This window comes from Heloderma suspectum, chromosome 6 (assembly GCF_057233095.1).
Source record: "Heloderma suspectum isolate Gila_16-S chromosome 6, 16-S_ref, whole genome shotgun sequence".
Taxonomy (NCBI): domain Eukaryota; kingdom Metazoa; phylum Chordata; class Lepidosauria; order Squamata; family Helodermatidae; genus Heloderma; species Heloderma suspectum.
The window spans coordinates 105,373,712-105,390,039 of NC_139463.1; the positions used below are offsets into that span (position 1 = coordinate 105,373,712).

The 16,328-nt window shown below is 49.1% G+C and overlaps 1 protein-coding gene across 1 annotated transcript in view; it reads right to left on the bottom strand.

Moving 5' to 3' along the window:
- Nucleotides 1-11,738: 11,738 nt before the first annotated feature.
- The window catches only part of HSD3B7 (hydroxy-delta-5-steroid dehydrogenase, 3 beta- and steroid delta-isomerase 7), a 56,584-nt gene continuing 51,994 nt past the window's right edge, over nucleotides 11,739-16,328 (bottom strand). The window contains exon 7 of the mRNA XM_084806063.1: nucleotides 11,739-15,473. Coding sequence (XP_084662189.1) covers nucleotides 15,049-15,473 — 425 coding nt within the window. The 3' untranslated portion in view covers nucleotides 11,739-15,048. The remainder of the gene's footprint in view (nucleotides 15,474-16,328) is intronic.

A 16,328-nucleotide genomic window follows, 5' to 3' on the forward strand; every position in this document is an offset into this window, starting at 1 on the left:
TGTAGGACTTTTTTTTTCCTGTCTAAACAGGCATAGGATTGCACCCTAAGCTAGGGTAAAATTGTAAGTGTGGATACGCTCAAACTCAGGGCTCAAGCATGGATCAAGGTGCAATTTTAGAACCAAGGCCCTGGAACATACAGATTGGTTACGAAGAGGAGGGGGTTTCTGAGTATGTGCAGAGTACCTCCTCTCACCCCCGAGTAAAAACTATTTTCCAGCCAGTTTCCGAACAGCTGGTGTCAGAGGTCGGCATTGTTGGGCTTCTGCTGAGGCCCGAACCTCTTCGGGGAGGCGGGGGGGCATTGCTAACCTCCTGAGCTTCTCAGCTCCGCTGCTCCTGATCTTCGCTGCTGCTGCCAGTTTGCTTGCCCTCTGTGAGCATAAGCAGGGAGATGGCACTGCCCACGTTGCACTCTCCCTCTGAGTGCAGAGTGGGCCCACAGGGAGAGGGCAAGCAAAAGAGCAGTGGAGGTAGTGGCGAGGAAGTGTGTGTGGGGGGATTGAGGGCATCCTGCTACCCCCCCCCCCCGGCCATCACTGTCCGTGCTCATCTCAGGGTAAGGGTGGAGCTCTCAGGACGTGGCATCCAGGTAGGCCTTAAGCCTAGAGTTGCCAGCTTTTGATCCAGCCCTGAGGCTCTCCTTTTAATACAAGGATGCTGAACCACTTTCAGCCCCAGGGCTGAATTCAGTGTCAGAGAAGCTCTTGGGGGCTGCACTTCAGTGGTGGGCGGGGCCGGAGGCAAAAGGGGCAGGGACAACATACCCCAAATGCCTGCCTATTGTAGCTGAAAGCTCTTACTGCCAGGAGAGGCATTTCAACGGGGGGGGGGGGGGCACAATGCAAAAGCCGGGAAGCCACCAAACTATCGGCAGCGGGGGCAAAGAGGCCAGGGTGTCCGGAAAACCAGAGGGCTGGACTGGGACCCCAGGTAGTCTGGATTTTACAGGCTTGAAGCTCCTCAACCCTGCTGTAACAGCAGTGTGATCTGCAGCTATTCACAGACGAGAATGCTTAGGATATCCATGCCATGAAAAGCTTTGCCTGCTGATCTCTGCTGATCAGCTCTCTGTTAATAGTACAGACCAGGTGATAGATGATAGATAGATAGATAGATAGATAGATAGATAGATAGATAGATAGATAGATTTTCCCTTATCCGGGCCAGTTGGCAACCCTCACTGACCTCTTTTCTTGGACATCAAACCATTTCATTCGAGGCAAAGTGTTCTCTGGAGCTCTCTCTACTCCACGGGGAGAGGGGAGAAGCATAGCCTTTTCCTCCAAACCAGGGTCCCACCCAAAGCAGAGCTGAGCCCCCGAGCAAAGGCACACCTACCCCTTCCCTTGGGCAATGAGGCGCATGGAACAATCCTTCTGCTGTGTGATGCACACTTGCCGAGGCCTTCTCTCATCAGCACTGACGGCATGTTTCCATCCATGCAGCAGGGCCAAGTTACACCCTAGAAGAACCCTAGCCAAACACAAACACTGGATTTTAGGAAAACCAATTTTAATGAACTTAGAACAATGATAAGCAAGGACCCAGGGCAAGCGACTCTAATGAGAAAACGAGTCCAAGATGGGTGGGAGCGGGGGGGAAAAAAAAAGGCATTCTAAAAGCACAATTACAAACAATTCCAACAAGAAAAAAGGGTGGAAGATAACAGAAGAAGCCAATGTGGCTTCACAAAAAGCTTAGAGATGACCTGAAAACAAAAAAGAACACATATAGGAAGTGGAAGGAAGGCCAAGCTACAAAGAAAGAGTACAGGCAGGTAGCCCAGAATTGCAGGGATGGCATCAGGAAGGCTAAAGCTGAGAATGAGCTGAGGTTAGCGAGGGTTGCTAAAAGCAACAAAAAGGCTTTCTTCGGATACGTGCATAGTAAAAGACAGAGGAAAGAAACATTGGTTCACCTATTAAATAAGAATGGCAAAATGAGAACAGATGACAAAGAAAAGGCAGAAGTGCTGAATTCCTACTTTGGCTCAGTCTTCTCCCAAAAGAGGGTCTATGACCCCCCAGCAAAGGTGAAGTACAGGCTGAAGGGGCAGGATTGCAGCTTGAGATTGATGGTCAAGGAACACCTAATTACTTTGAATGAGTTCAAATCTCCAGGGCCAGATGAACTGCATCCTAGAGTAATAAAGGAACTGGCAGAAGAATTCTCAGAACTGCTGTCTATTCTCTTTGAGAAATCATGGAGGATGGGTGAAGTGCCAGATGACTGGAGGAGGGCTAATGCAGTCCCTATCTTCAAAAAGGGCAAAAAGGAGGAACCTGGGAACTACAGACCAGTCAGTCTGACATCAATCCCTGGGAAAATTCTGGAGCAGATTCTAAAGCAATCGGTCTGTAAGCACCTTGAAAACAATGCAGTGATTACTCGAAGCCAACATGGATTTGAATCATAGAATCATAGGGTTGGAAAGGGCCTACAAGACCATCAAGTCCAACCCCCTGCTCAGTGCAGGAAGCCTGATTCCCAGGCAGAATCTTCCAGACTAATCTGATCTTATTTTTTGATCAGATTGTGGACTTCCTTGTGGACTGTGGGAACGCTGTGGACATAATATACCTCAACTTCAGCAAAGCTTTCGACAAAACGCCCCATGATATACCAATGAGCAAACTAGCTCAAAGTGGGCTAGATGAAACAATGATCAGGTGGATCCACATTTGGCTACAGAATTGGACTCAAAGCGTGCTTATCAGTGGGAACTTCTCAATCTGGGTAGAGGTAACAAACAGGGTACCACAGGGCTCAGTCCTGGCCCCAGTGCTCATCAACATTTTTATTAATGACTTGGAGGAGCAGGTGCAGGGAATGCTTCTCAGATTTGCAGATGACACAAAACTGGGTGGGATAGCTAATACTTTGGAAGACAGAAACAAAATTCAAAGTGAACTTGGTAGGCTGCAGCGCTGGGCCAAAAACAACAGAATGAAATTTAACAGGGATAAATGCCAAGTTCTGCAGCTAGGAAAAACCAAATGCACAGTTACAAAATGGGCGATACTTGGCTCAACAACACTACAAGCAAGAAGGATCTTGTAATTGTTGTAGATCACAAGCTGAATATGAGTCAACAATGTGATGTGGCTGCAAAAAAGGCAAATGCTATTTGGGGCTGCATTAATAGAAGCATAGCTTCCAAAGCACGTGAAGTACTAGTTCCCCTCTACTCAGCACTGCTTAGGCCTCATCTGGAGTACTGTGTCCAGTTCTGGGTGCCACACTTTAAGAAGGATGCAGACAAACTGGAGAGGGATCAGAGGAGGGCGATGAAGATGATCAGGGGACTGGAAAGGAGAGACTGAAAGAACTGAGCATGTTTAGCCTTGAGAAGAGGAAGGGAGATAGGATAGTGCTCTTCAAGCACTTGAAAGGTTGTCACAGAGAGGAAGGCCAGGATCTCTTCTCAATCATCCCAGAATGCAGGACACAGAACAATGGGCTCAAGTTACAAGAAGCCAGATTCCGGCTGAACATCAGGAGAAACTTCCTGAGTGTCAGAGCAATACGACAATGGAACCAGTTACCTAGGGAGGTGGTGGGCTCTCCCACACTGGAGGCATTCAAGACGAGGCTGGACAGCCATGTGTCAGGGATGCTCTGACTTGGATTCCTGCACTGAGCTGGGGGTTGGACTCGATGGTCTTATAGGCCCCTTCCAGCCCTACTATTCTATGATTCTATGATTCCTGGATCATCTTACTGATTGATTGCCTTCTGCTGGTTGTCAGTAATGCATGCTGCTAGCTATTTCTCATCCAATAATGTTATTTCTTGTTTGAAAAATAAATGAGAAGTATGGAACAGAGAAATACGGGGGGGGGGGAGAGAGAGGGAGGGAGGGGGAGGGGGAGAGAGAGAGAGAGAGAGAGAGATCCACTCTCACTTCAAGGGCTAAATCGGGTCCAATTGTCTTGAACTGGACATTTGATCAGTTATCTTTATGTAAAACAGGAGAGCTCTGTTTGGTGGAGAGTTCTGTGCAATCTTTGCTTGTGGTGCATGGATGGATGTACACAATGTGGTATTTGGCATCCTAAGAATCTTTTGGAGCTTCTAATCCTCATACTCGTGTGTGTCATCCAAACTCAGACCACTGGGTGTTTAGGGGCGAAACCACCCAGCAGTTCACCCATGCTTTGCTAGCCGCAGTGGAGGCTGGTGGCTCCGAATCCAGTGGGGCAGTGAATCTGTTCCAGGTGTCAGTCCGAACTCTAAAGCAACGATCCGCCTTGGATCGCCCCTTTAGAGTTCTGGTGGGTTCTGGCTGAAATTCAGAGAGGATTCAACACCCCACTGACAGCGGAGCCACCAGCCTCCACTGGTTTAGCCCCCAACCAACCCAGCACTCCAGCTTTGGGTGACACATTCAGCATCCTACGAAGGAGCTGGTTGTGGGTTGCGGAGTAAAAAGCAGACATGGTGAGCACGCTGTAGGCGGTGCGCCTGCTCGCTCCCACGCATCCACGCCAGCCCATGGGTTGTTTAACCCGTGGGCTGTGGTTACATGTAAATCAGCCCAATGTCAACAATGCCGAGCTAGATGTGTGGCCTGGCTCTGTGTAAGGCAGCTTCCCACATTCCTAATTCCTAACAACATCACTGAAGAATGGGGATTCGAGTATAACCCAGTACCACAGTTATGAATCACTCTTAAAAGCCTTCTTGGGGTCAGGACAATAATTTCTCCACCAGATCATAGGAGCAATGTGGGGAGGGAGAATGCTTCCCCTGCAGTGTGGGACTTGGCGTATTTGCTTGTCATCTGGGTCTGCCCCTGGTTGGGAGCACATTCTCTGCCTGGATTATATGGGATGGACAGCTTGAGCCTGTGTATAATTTCCGAGGAGGACATTCCAGTGCATTCAGCGCGACTTACCTGCCAAGTAAACACGCCTTGGAACAAGCTGCTGCATTCAACCACCTTTCATTCCCACCCAGCCTAATAAGTCTATGACATAAGGACCTCTTGGAAGCTATGTGAGAGAGAAAGATAGCCATGGAGGGCACTAAAAGTGTGAGCATATTTTATTATAAACACAGCCTCAGCATGGCCAAATCATCCTCTATGCTCATGAGGGCTAGAATCTAGATTCTTCTAATTTATAAAGCTAATGTGTCCAGGAATCCATGTTCTTCCATACTAGATTATGTAAAAGCATCCAGATATTCCCCATATGTCTGTCTAGTTCATCATTAAATTGGGGGGGGGGAGTCAGTCCTCCTGCACTTTCCTGTGTGGGTGGAGAGGAGAAGACAATGAAAGGCAGGTGGCATCACCGCCCATAACATTTGACAGCTTACATATCACTTGACGTCCAGCCAGAGGTGACCTAGTGTTTCTATCTGACTATGCCTTATTGACAGCCTGCAAACTGTTTGCCTGTTTGCTTTCCATCCCAGAATCAACACATGGCTTTCTAATCCTGTCCTGCTACTTCTCTGCCCCAATTGTTTTAGCGTAAGGGGAAGAGAGGGGCAACGAACCCTGCTCAAGACCCCATGGTGGTGGCGGTGCTGCTGCGATCAGAACCGGTCACGTACTGGCAAAACCATGCCACTAGGGGCCAGTGTTTGCCCAGGCCACAATGCCAGAGAGTGGTGCTTTCTCATACTGTCCCAGGGCACCTTGGGGTCTCTTGGAAGCTTACTGGGGTCCCTGACTACGAAGAACAGTCATGGCAGGCGAGACCCCAAAAGACAGCTTGTCCGCCACAAGTGCTTGTCCATCCCCCTGCAATATGCAGATGTAGGAGAATGTTGGCTGCATTTCTAGGTGACTCAGTTGGACGCAGGGAACGGAGAGGCCCAGCAGGGCTGGCCAGTGACCTGTCTGAAGCAAGCGGGCATCCTTGGACATCCTCAGAGCCCTTTGGGATGCGCTGGGGTCACAGGGCAGCAGTTCAGAGCTTCCTCAGCAGGCCAGTCGCTGCACAAACGGGTCCCTAAAGACAGAGTCATGGGTGTAGGGCAAGGAAATTTGAGGAGGAATAACAGACCGTGGGATTTACGGGACAGGTTAGGACAAGGCTAGCCAGGGTCAGCTGCTCCTGGCGCCACCCCTAAGCAGGCCACTGCTGCTGCGACACTGCAAAGCCGTCCAAACTGCCAGGGAAGCAAGGGCCATCTCCCAGGAAGAACAGCATGGCAAGGGGGAGACCAGCCTAACCCCATACAGTGTCCCGAGAAGGACGAGCTGCAGGGCGCTTGTTTTGCTATTCCCTGCCAGAATGCACACCTGTTAGAACTGTGAAACAAAGGACTGGTGCCTGAGTTTTGCTTTTTTCTCCAAATCCTCTTTCCTTTCCTGTCCTCTCTGTTAGATCGTAAGCCTGAGGGCAAGGACTGTCCCATGACTAATCTTTTTTAAAGAGTGGGGTAGAAATACTGCAAATAAATAAGGGAATAATTCCTTTCCCTGATGAAGGACGCAGTGACTAGAGAGCCAGCTAAGCTGGGATCTTGACGATCACTTCAGTGTAAGGTTACTAAGGGACATCTACACAATGGACCTAGACCAGTCTAACAGCCATTCGTTCTGGGAACTAAGGGCAGTGGAATGGTGGAGACCATTCACAGACATCTTGGTGCCCTGCCCAAGCAAAATCCCCATGATGCTTTAGGGGAAGCCATGACAATTAAAAGCCAACATTTGTTTGTAATGCTGGCAGTGTCTCAGTGGTTGCAGGAAAGCTAGGTGTCTGTGGGTGGACCCCCCAACCTGGGGATACATTCTTGAGGGAGCTGCCCAGTGCCTCTTGAACTTCACTACCCCAAGTACAACAGACATCTGGGCTGCCTATTCAATTGGGCTGGCCCACATTTGGACAAAAGTCATCCACTGGACTCATCTTTCCCCTAAGTCTTGCAACGATATTATTCCAAGAAGTACCGAGAGGCCTTGGCTGTTGGCGCAACGGATGGTGTGACAGCGAACATTCCTCCTTCCCGAGCTGCTGCTGGAACTGCTCCAGTTCCACGTTGTTTGCAGTCAGCTGTAATGTTGGTTTTGAAATACCCCATTCCATCTCACCCATAGGCTAATGAGAGGGGGAGATCAGACCCCCCAGGTGCTGGGTCCCAAGACTAGGTCAGATGTGGAAAGGGTTGTTTGTTTTATAAGCAACTGGGGATGGATTGGAGCAACTTCCTGGTGAAAGACAAAGGTGCTTGGCTTCCAAAGGCCCCTGGCTAGTGGTGGTAGCAGCAGCCCTTGGCGGGGTGGGGGTAGGGAGGACTCAAAGGCAAAAGGGACAGAAGGACCCAAATACCCCCCCAATGCATCCGTTAAGCTTGCAATCTTGGATAAACCAGCCTTGGAAGAAGTCCCATCGAGCTCAATGGCAAGTCAGTATGCTTCAGATCAGGCTGCATATCCCATTTTGAAAACTCTTCAAGGGTGCAAAGCTAGCTATACTGATTTTTTTTTTTTTTAAGGCTCTAGCCCTTATTGTTGTGGAAATGTTCTAGCAATGTCTGGAAGAAGACTCCAGCCACTGACATGGCCAGGATACAACACCTCCATGTGCTGACTGCTAGAATCTTTGTTCAGACACTGCAGACAGAACTCCACAACAATAAGGACTAGAACCTTTTTTTTTTCCCTTCAAGAGAAAGCTGAGATTCTCACGATTCTGTGTCAGTTGTCAGATTCCATTTCATTCTGTTCCTGGGTACACTGCAAACTACCAGCCTTGGCCAAAGTCCCACTCCTGTCATCAGAACATGGCTGACTTCCAATGGACGTTTAGGTTGGTGAAGACTGCAATATAGGAAGCTCAGTGGAACAACACGTGAGCCCTAATCAGTGAGTTCAAAAATCTTCAGCAACAGTTCCTCTGTGTTTATATCTAGATCACAAGCCACTTCTACCTTCCCTTAGAAATGTCTTCTTCTACTTCCTCATGGACCATGATCTTCCGGTCCTCTCTTCATGATCCTGTCTGTAGTCCCTTGCGAATGGCACCAGTAGTTAAGCTATAATATGTTTGTCTCATCACGTCAGCAGATCTCTCTCTCTCTCTCTCACACACACACACACACACACACACGCCATGCAAGCCCTGCTGATGAAGGCTCTTTGCCACATTTTTTGTGCACACCTTTTGCGGAGGCAGAGACTTTCAATGGCAGTTTTCCTAATCAATGACCTATGCAGGATACCAACGCTTGCCCCCAGACCTCTAACCACTGAAAATCTTGTCCAGCCATCTCTGGCTCCCCAGATTTCACACCCCACACACTTTCAAGTATATCTCCACAACCAGTACAGTCTAGAAACATGTTGCTTAAAAAACGAAAGCGGATTCTGCACGTTCTTTGTTTCCTCTGTCAGGACTGGCATTGAGGGTCGGCACGGATGGGCACCTGCCGGGGGCCCACACCCCAGCAGGGGCCCACAGGCAAAAGCTCCCTGGACCTGCTCCTCCTCCTCACACTGGCAACCTGCTTCTTCACCTGCCTCTCTCTCTGGCCCAGACAACGGTGATGGTGGTGGAGAGGGGTAGCAGACGCCACCGCCTGCTTGCTCACCGGCTCTCTGCCTGTCAAGCACGCAAGTGGGAGCACCGATGAGGAGGAGGAACAGCTAGTGATGACGGCCATGAGAAGGTGGCCTCACGGAGGGAGGAGACCCACTGAGCGTGCCTTTCCCAAGGCCCCTGCTCTGTATTTCCGATGAACTGCAGTGCACACACACCCAGCCTGGGACTACATCTTAACATGAAAAAGGGCCACAGATGGGAAACTCATTTTCTCTCCCTCCCTCCTCTGACAGCCAACTCATTCGCCCAGCTCTTTTTCTCTCACACTCGGGATGATGCCTCCAGAATCTCCCCTAAACCCGTTCTCTCTCCCCCGTTCTCGCACACAGGCAGCCCCTATCCATTCAGACATACAAGCACACCACCCTCCCCAACATCCCCGCCCCCGGTTGCTCCCAGCTGGTTCTCCCAGCCCCCACTGGCTTCCTGCTGCTCTCCCTCCCCACCAGCTACCTGCTGCCCTTCCTAGCCTCACCCCCCTGCCCAGCTTATCAGACAGGAGCCCCCCCCCCCTTCTGTTTTTTTCTGGGTGGCTGAGCGAGCTGCAGAGGAAAGCCCTGGCCTGCAGCTGCCTGTCACCTTCATGTCCTAAGGATTCCTCTGAGCCCCGTGTGTAGCTTAGAGGCATTCGTGGGAAAGAAAGATGGCAGGACCTGGAGGCCCTCACTTTGCTCTGAAGTGATCCCAGCTGCCAGTAAGAAAATAAGTTGTTTTTTTAAAAAGTGGGTTAGTGTACCATGGTGGGCACCAAGGAAAGTGCCCAAGGACACACTGGTGCCCACGGGTACCACGTTGCCTGTCCCGAAACAGGTTACTGGCATGACAATGTGAAGTCCCCAGCTGTCATGCCCCCACTGGAGGAGTACTCCTAAGAGGAAGAACTAGAAGCTCTAGGAGCCCAGGGCACCCCAGCCCAAAAGCTTCCACCAGACCTGCAGGAGCATGAGTCCTTGGAGGAGGAGGTGGCAGAGCCATCCCTGACAGGGGAAAGGGGCTCTGCCTCTGAGGCAGAGGCTGAGCAACCCCCAGACCCCCGGGGGCATCGTTGCCTTGAGTGACAGGCTAGTAGGGCTCCTGCGCAAAGGACTGCTCTCCTCCAGCAAAGGTCTCAGGAGAAAGTGACTCCTCAGGAGAAAGGCTCTGGAAAGGGAGCTTTGATTATTGCAGCTTAGCTCTGGGTGGCATCCAGCAGGCTTTGACCTTAAAAGCTTTCACTGGAAACCCAGCCAGCATTGGAACAACATTATCCCCCAGCCTCTGTGCTGTGTACGTTGCCTCCCTGTGATTGGTGCTGTTTCCTGACCTTTTCGATTGCCTAACAACCCTGCTTCTGGATTGTGTAATGCACCCAATGGATTTCCTGTGTTTGACCACTTGCTTGTGATCTTGACCACTCTTGCTGTTGCCTTTTAAAGAATTATCTATATAGACTCTATCTTTGGAGGACAATCTTACTCGGTCACAAGTGATCGCCATGATGCCTGATCCTCTTAGTCTGGCTGAGTGTGTTCCAACTTCTGTCTGGATTTAGACCACCCCTGTTGTAGCCTGAACCCCACTGGATAACCACATGTAGGCTTGAATGTTTGCTGATTTCACTGCAGTAAGAGTTTGCTACAGTCAAAGCAGGACACCAGCCTCCCTTAGAACTCCACTTGCCTGACCCAAAGCTGCCCACATTGCAGTGCCTAAGGTCATGCAAGTTGCAAAATGGTGCATTTCCAACTAACAGGAGTTGCATATTTCAACTGGGCATTGTACATGTAGAAATGTTTCCAAGTCACCTAGGAGATGCTCTTTCACATAGTGCAGCTGGAAAAGGCAGGACTCATCAAAGTCATTGGGGCTACTCATCAGTAAATGTACATAGTCACATACTGATGGCAAAAGGGGGTGGGATATTCATCCAACAGCTCTTTCTAAAAAAAGTAAGTACTGCATAAGCTAGACAGATCCCATCACGGACAGTAATATTTTCACATCCATGCATTGTGGACATCCCTTTCACATGTAAGCACAACCTTTTGGCCAGACCTGAGATGAATACATGTGTATTCAGACAAAACACAGAGTATTGATGCATGCATGCCCATGTTTCTCTCTCTTCACCAAAGTTGGATTTTGAGACATCAGGACTAATCCAAATTAATGACTCCTTGCATTCATCTCAAGTTTTAGATAATGCTATTGGTGATTCAATCTGTTTAGCCTGCACAATAGAGGCTGTGTGTTTTTGGTGGAAAGGTATGTATGATTGATGACTATCTGAGGTTCAATGGGTCTTTTACTGCACATTAATTCACAAGGTGCCCCACTGACCTCAGTGAGTCATACCTGCTTCAGCTGGGCTGTGAGAGAGCCTGTCTCCTCCTGGGTGGTTTCCAGACATATACAGCTGGTAGCCGGAAATGCATCATTCTGCACATTGAATGTGTTTACCTTAGGGGTGTTGAACCTCTTTCAGCCTGAAGGCTGAATTCCACTTCGGAGAAGCCCTCAGGGACGGCACTCCAGTGGTGAGCGGGGCTGAAAGGAAAAGGGGTGGAGTCAAAAGGCAGGGCCAAAATGCCAAACATACCAGCATATTGTAGCTTAAAGCTCTCGGGGCGCAATCCTATGCATGTTTAGACAGAAAGGAAGTCCTACAACTCCCAGCATTCCCCAGGACTTTTTTTCTTTCTAAACATGCATAGGATTGCACCCTTACTGACAGTAACTATGAACTAGGAGAAGCATTTCAACTTTCTAGAAAGGGGGGAAACACTACGCAAAAGCCGGGAACTGCCAAATGATTGGCGATCAGTGGAAAGGGGGCGTGGCCATCTGGTGAACCCCAGAGGGCTGGATTTGGCCTGCAGCTTTGAGGTTCTACACCCCTGCTGTAAGGGATAAAGCAGCGGTGGGGAACCTGGAATCCCCCAGATGTTCTATCTCCCATCTCCCCTGACCATTGGTCACATTGACTGGGGCTAATGGAGTCCAACAACATCTGGAGGCCACAGGTTCCCCTCCCCAGGAAAGAAGAGATTTTTATGGGGTTATGAACATGCAGCTCTTTGCACCGACGTCTCCATTTTGCAATCTCCAGACACCATTCCTGCATGGCCCTATTGTGCCCCAGACTTGCCCCCCAACCACCACGCCCTGGAAGAAAACATAAGCCAACATTCATCCACAATTCAATACGTATTTCTTTATTTGCATAAAATAGACATTGGATCAGTAAATACACTGTGTTATTGCATGGATTTTGGGCCCCTTGGGGGATCACACCAGAGGTCCATCTAGTCCAACATCCTGTTGGCACAGTGGCCAACCAGACACCCTTGGGAAGCCCACAAGCAGGACATGAAGTCCATAGCACTCCCTGCTTCTGCTCCTCGGTGGCACACTGACTCTGAACCTGGAGGCTGCATACAGCCATCAGGACGAGTAGCCATCGACGGCCGTATGATGGATTCGCCTAGTCCCCTTTTAAAAGCCATCTAAGCCAGTGGCAACCACATCTTCTGGCAGCAAAGTCTGCCAATTCACTACGCACCATGTGAAGAGCTTTCTCTTGTTTGTCCCAAATCGCCTGCCAATCAGCGGGACCATCCCGAAACGTTAGTGTTATATGGGAGGGAGGAAAAAACTCTCTTCACTTTCTCCACACCACATACAATTTTATATACCGTTATCACATCTCCCCTACACTTAATCTCCTTTTCCCCCCTAAACTAAAACATAACACTTCAGCCCATCCTCTTATGGAAGAGACCCTGGTTAGTTTCATTGCCCTTTTCTGCATCCTTTTAGCTCTACAGTCACATGCCACGGCTGGGCCTTTGCCTTTCACGCAAACCTCAACACCGGATACGGCTGACAGGTCTCAGCATTTCACCTGACTGTTCAGGGGATTCACCTCTTCCCTAGGGTGCAATCTCCAGTGTTGTAGTGCATCCAGGGCACAGGGTCCAAGGGCCAGGGCTTTCTGAATAATAGGGACAATGATGTCATCTGCCACCCCTCCTCAGGCAGGAGGATTATTATAATTTGCGATATTTATATACCACTGAAGACAATAAACTGGAGCTGGGTGTCATCAGCATTCAGGTGACACCTTGTCCCAAATCCCGATGACTGCCCCCAACGGCTTCATATAGATATTAAATAACATTGGGGACATGGTGGTGTTCTGTGACACCCCACATTCAGTTGCCATGGGGCCAAGGCAACCCCCCAAATATCCAGACCACCCCTCTCACACCCAAAGGTGTGTGAGATCAAGGCCAGATCAAGGGTATGACCGGTGTTGGGCCGGTGACAAACTGAGACAGCCCCATGGTTATCATGGAGGACATGAAGTCCTGAGCTGGTCCTGTTAAGACAGCCCCGCCATAAATGTTGAAGTCTCCCAAGACCAGAGCCCAGGGTTCTCCAACACCACATCCAAGGCCCCCTCAGCCAGCTTGGTCAGAGAATCCTCTGGGTAGCACGATGGGCAGTACACCAACAGCACCCCCAATCTGACTCTTTGGCCCAATAGAAGGTGCAGGCCCCCATCGCCTGTCCCAGGCTGAGGGGCTGCCTGGTGAGATTGAGCTTTTATGGATCACAGCAATTCCTCACTATGCCACCCTGTAGTCTGGGCTGGTGCTGCACCAGGTAACCAGGTGGGCAAAGCTGGGTCATACCTACACTGCCCAGCTCACCCACCCAGCCTCCATGAGGCATGCCAGGTTGGCTCCCTCATCCCCGATCAAATCAAGGGTGAATGAGGTCTTGCTATGAACCAACCTGGCATTCACCAGCGCCACAACCAGGCCTGAGGGTGCAGTAGCCAGTCCACCAGGAACCTGCAGGATGGGGAGGGGATTAGAGAAGGAAATGGCTTGTAACCATGTGGGTCCCCCACCGCTCCCTTGACATTTCCTCCTCATCGTACCATCCTGTCCCCTCACTCACAACAACTGTTATAGGGGAACCCTCTACCTCAATATCACCCACCCTGACACATCCTGGCTTGTAACCATGCCTTTCTCTAGAAATTAGCAAGAAAAGAAGTGAGAGAAGAGAAGGGGAACAAAAGAAAGGAATTAAAGAAAAAGAAGGGGTAAATGTTTAAGGGTCTCAAGGCAAACAGTAATAATGCTGCTGGCCAATAGATGTAAACCAACTGGCTAAAATACAGTAATAAAGGCCAATGATGACAAATTAGGGCAATTAAATAAATGAGACCATGTGGCCATCAGGAATGTCTGGGCTCCTTCCTCCGTCTCCCTTGCCCCCGCCCAAACAGCCAAGCGTCATCAGCCACTGCTCCCACCAAGCGCCACTAAGATCTGCCCCATCCAGACTCCACCCCTTGATCTGTAGGAACCACTTCTTAGCTCCTAGGCTGTACCCATGTGTCTCCAGCATTACATGGACTCTGGTAAGAATAATTAAAAAGAAAGGAATTTCTGTAACCCAATGAAGACATTTCTCCAGTCATATTCCTATTGCACATGCCCACCCCCCGCAAAAAATGTGACAAGTATATCATGACATCAAAAGCTTGTCCCAGACAGCTGGAGTTGTCAAACTTCTGTAATTCTAAGCAAAATCTCTCTGCCCACTCTGATAACTTGTCACTAGTAGATTAAATCAGAAGATTACATGAGAACCTTATTGCACTGGAATCAGTGATGTAGTGGTGATTGAGGTAGGAAGAAAAATCCTGGAATTAGATAGCAGTGATGGGGAATGGGGGTGTCCATATTGCTACAGGAAAGGAATGATGCAATATGAGATTGCATATATCCCTCACCCCCCCACCCCTACCCCAACACTCTCCTGTTTCACTCATTTGCAGCAAGCTAAATCAAGATTGCCAAGGCAGTGGAAGAAAAATACTAGGATGGGAGCAAGACGCGGAAGAGGACAGCTCCCATCAGAGAGGATTTGGAATGTGCAACATGCCCAAAGTAAAATCTGGATCAGGACTTCATTCTGGAAACAGACAGGAGGATCGGCAGAAAAAGTGCACTACTCACGGTGGAGATAGTGGTAACTAAAATATGCATCGATCCACCCCATCCAAAACAGATTTAGTTGGTGCACAAATTCTCATATGGAAAACCAGTGGATGGTCTCGGATCCTGGAGCTGGTCCCCACAGATCCACCAATTCCTCCCCCCTCTCCCTTTTTCCTTTCGCATTGTGTCTGCGGGCAGGGACCACCTCATTCTTTGATCTCTGAACAGCACTAAATAAGTTTTAGGTGCAAAATGACAAAAGGCATTTTGTACCTAAAAGGCAAAATGTCGGTACTTTATAAAGTGATTACTGCAGGACAGAATAAACCAGAGCCAGAGTCAATGGAGATGGTATCATGCCTCAGTTTTGCAAGTATGTGGAAAATGTCCCAAGACGCTCCAATGGCGGGCAAGGCCAGGCTTGGTTTGCTTTGGGTGGCATCTCTCTGATCTGGATTTCCCGTCCATTGCCTCTGGCCTCAGTCTATTTCCCAGCTTGCCTCTGGGCATCAATTTCCTGAAGCCATTTGACAGTGTGGTTCCGGCTCTCCTCCCAGGTGTAGCAGGGTTGGTATTCGAAGTGTCTCTGGGCCTTGTCTGTCTGAACGGTGAACGTGGTGCTGGCTATGGCCAGGGTGTAGGGGTTGAGCATGGGAGCATACGTGCAGAAGGGTTTCAGCAGCCATCGCAGGAGGTTGTTGAACAGAGCCATTAAATAGAGGAGAAAGAAAGGTATGAGGGGTCGGGAGCCCAGGAGACGGAAGCCGCAGGGGCCTAGAATCTCCATATTGAAGTCCTCGTAGCTCTTGTAAGGGGAGTCATCGTAGCAGAAATAAATCTGCCCCCCAATGGTTGAAGGGGACTCCTGGATCTTCTGGGCCACCAGCAGGTGCATCCAAGCCACGTTGCCTGCAGTGGCACATACAAGGGGGGCAGGGGAGGAGAAACACTTTAACGTTGGGAACCAGACTGCTAAATTAACCAAAAATGTACGTTTAAGCATAGAAAGATACAGATAGGTAAGAGGTGAAAGGAAAAAGAAAGTTTTGCCTTGTCTTGTTATGTTGCTTTTATGAAAAGAGAGAGAAACAATATGGGTGCAAATATAATTAGTTGTTTATTCGTAATGTGAAGCAGAGTGCTTTGAACTGACTGAGCATGTCTGTATTTATATCTTGATCCAAGCACATTTGCTCATATTGTGATGTGCGTTAGATTGTGCATTTGTTAAAGATGCTGCTTGGTCTTTTTTGTGGATAAAAAATTAAAAAGAGATGAATGATTAATAGGAACAAAAGCATCTTTCTTAGCCTCCCCCCCCCCCAACCCCTTTTGGGGATGTTGGGGGAGATACACACACATTTTCCAATCTTGAGCAACTCGCCCTTTTGCAGAGGTTAGCAAACAAGTAAAAACAGACCCAGAACTGTGACACTGTTTCCATCAAAATACCCCCAGCATACTTCAAGTTAATACAACGCCCCGCCTTCATACTTGTTTGTTGCTTTTGGAAGAACATTTAAGAGGTCTGGCTGCTTAAGTTTAATACAGAGGCTCTGATTTGATTGCTTAAATTTTGCCATGAGCCAAGCAGCAAGGACTTGAGGGTGGAGACAGGAGCTTAAAAGGTTTTACTTTCTTAGGATTTTACAAAAACTGACATACACCGCCAGGGTATCTGTGCGCTAAGTCAAGGGTAAAGGGCATCTAAAGTTCAGGGTGATATTGTATGTGTGTGTGTGTGTGTGTGTGTGTGTGTGTGTG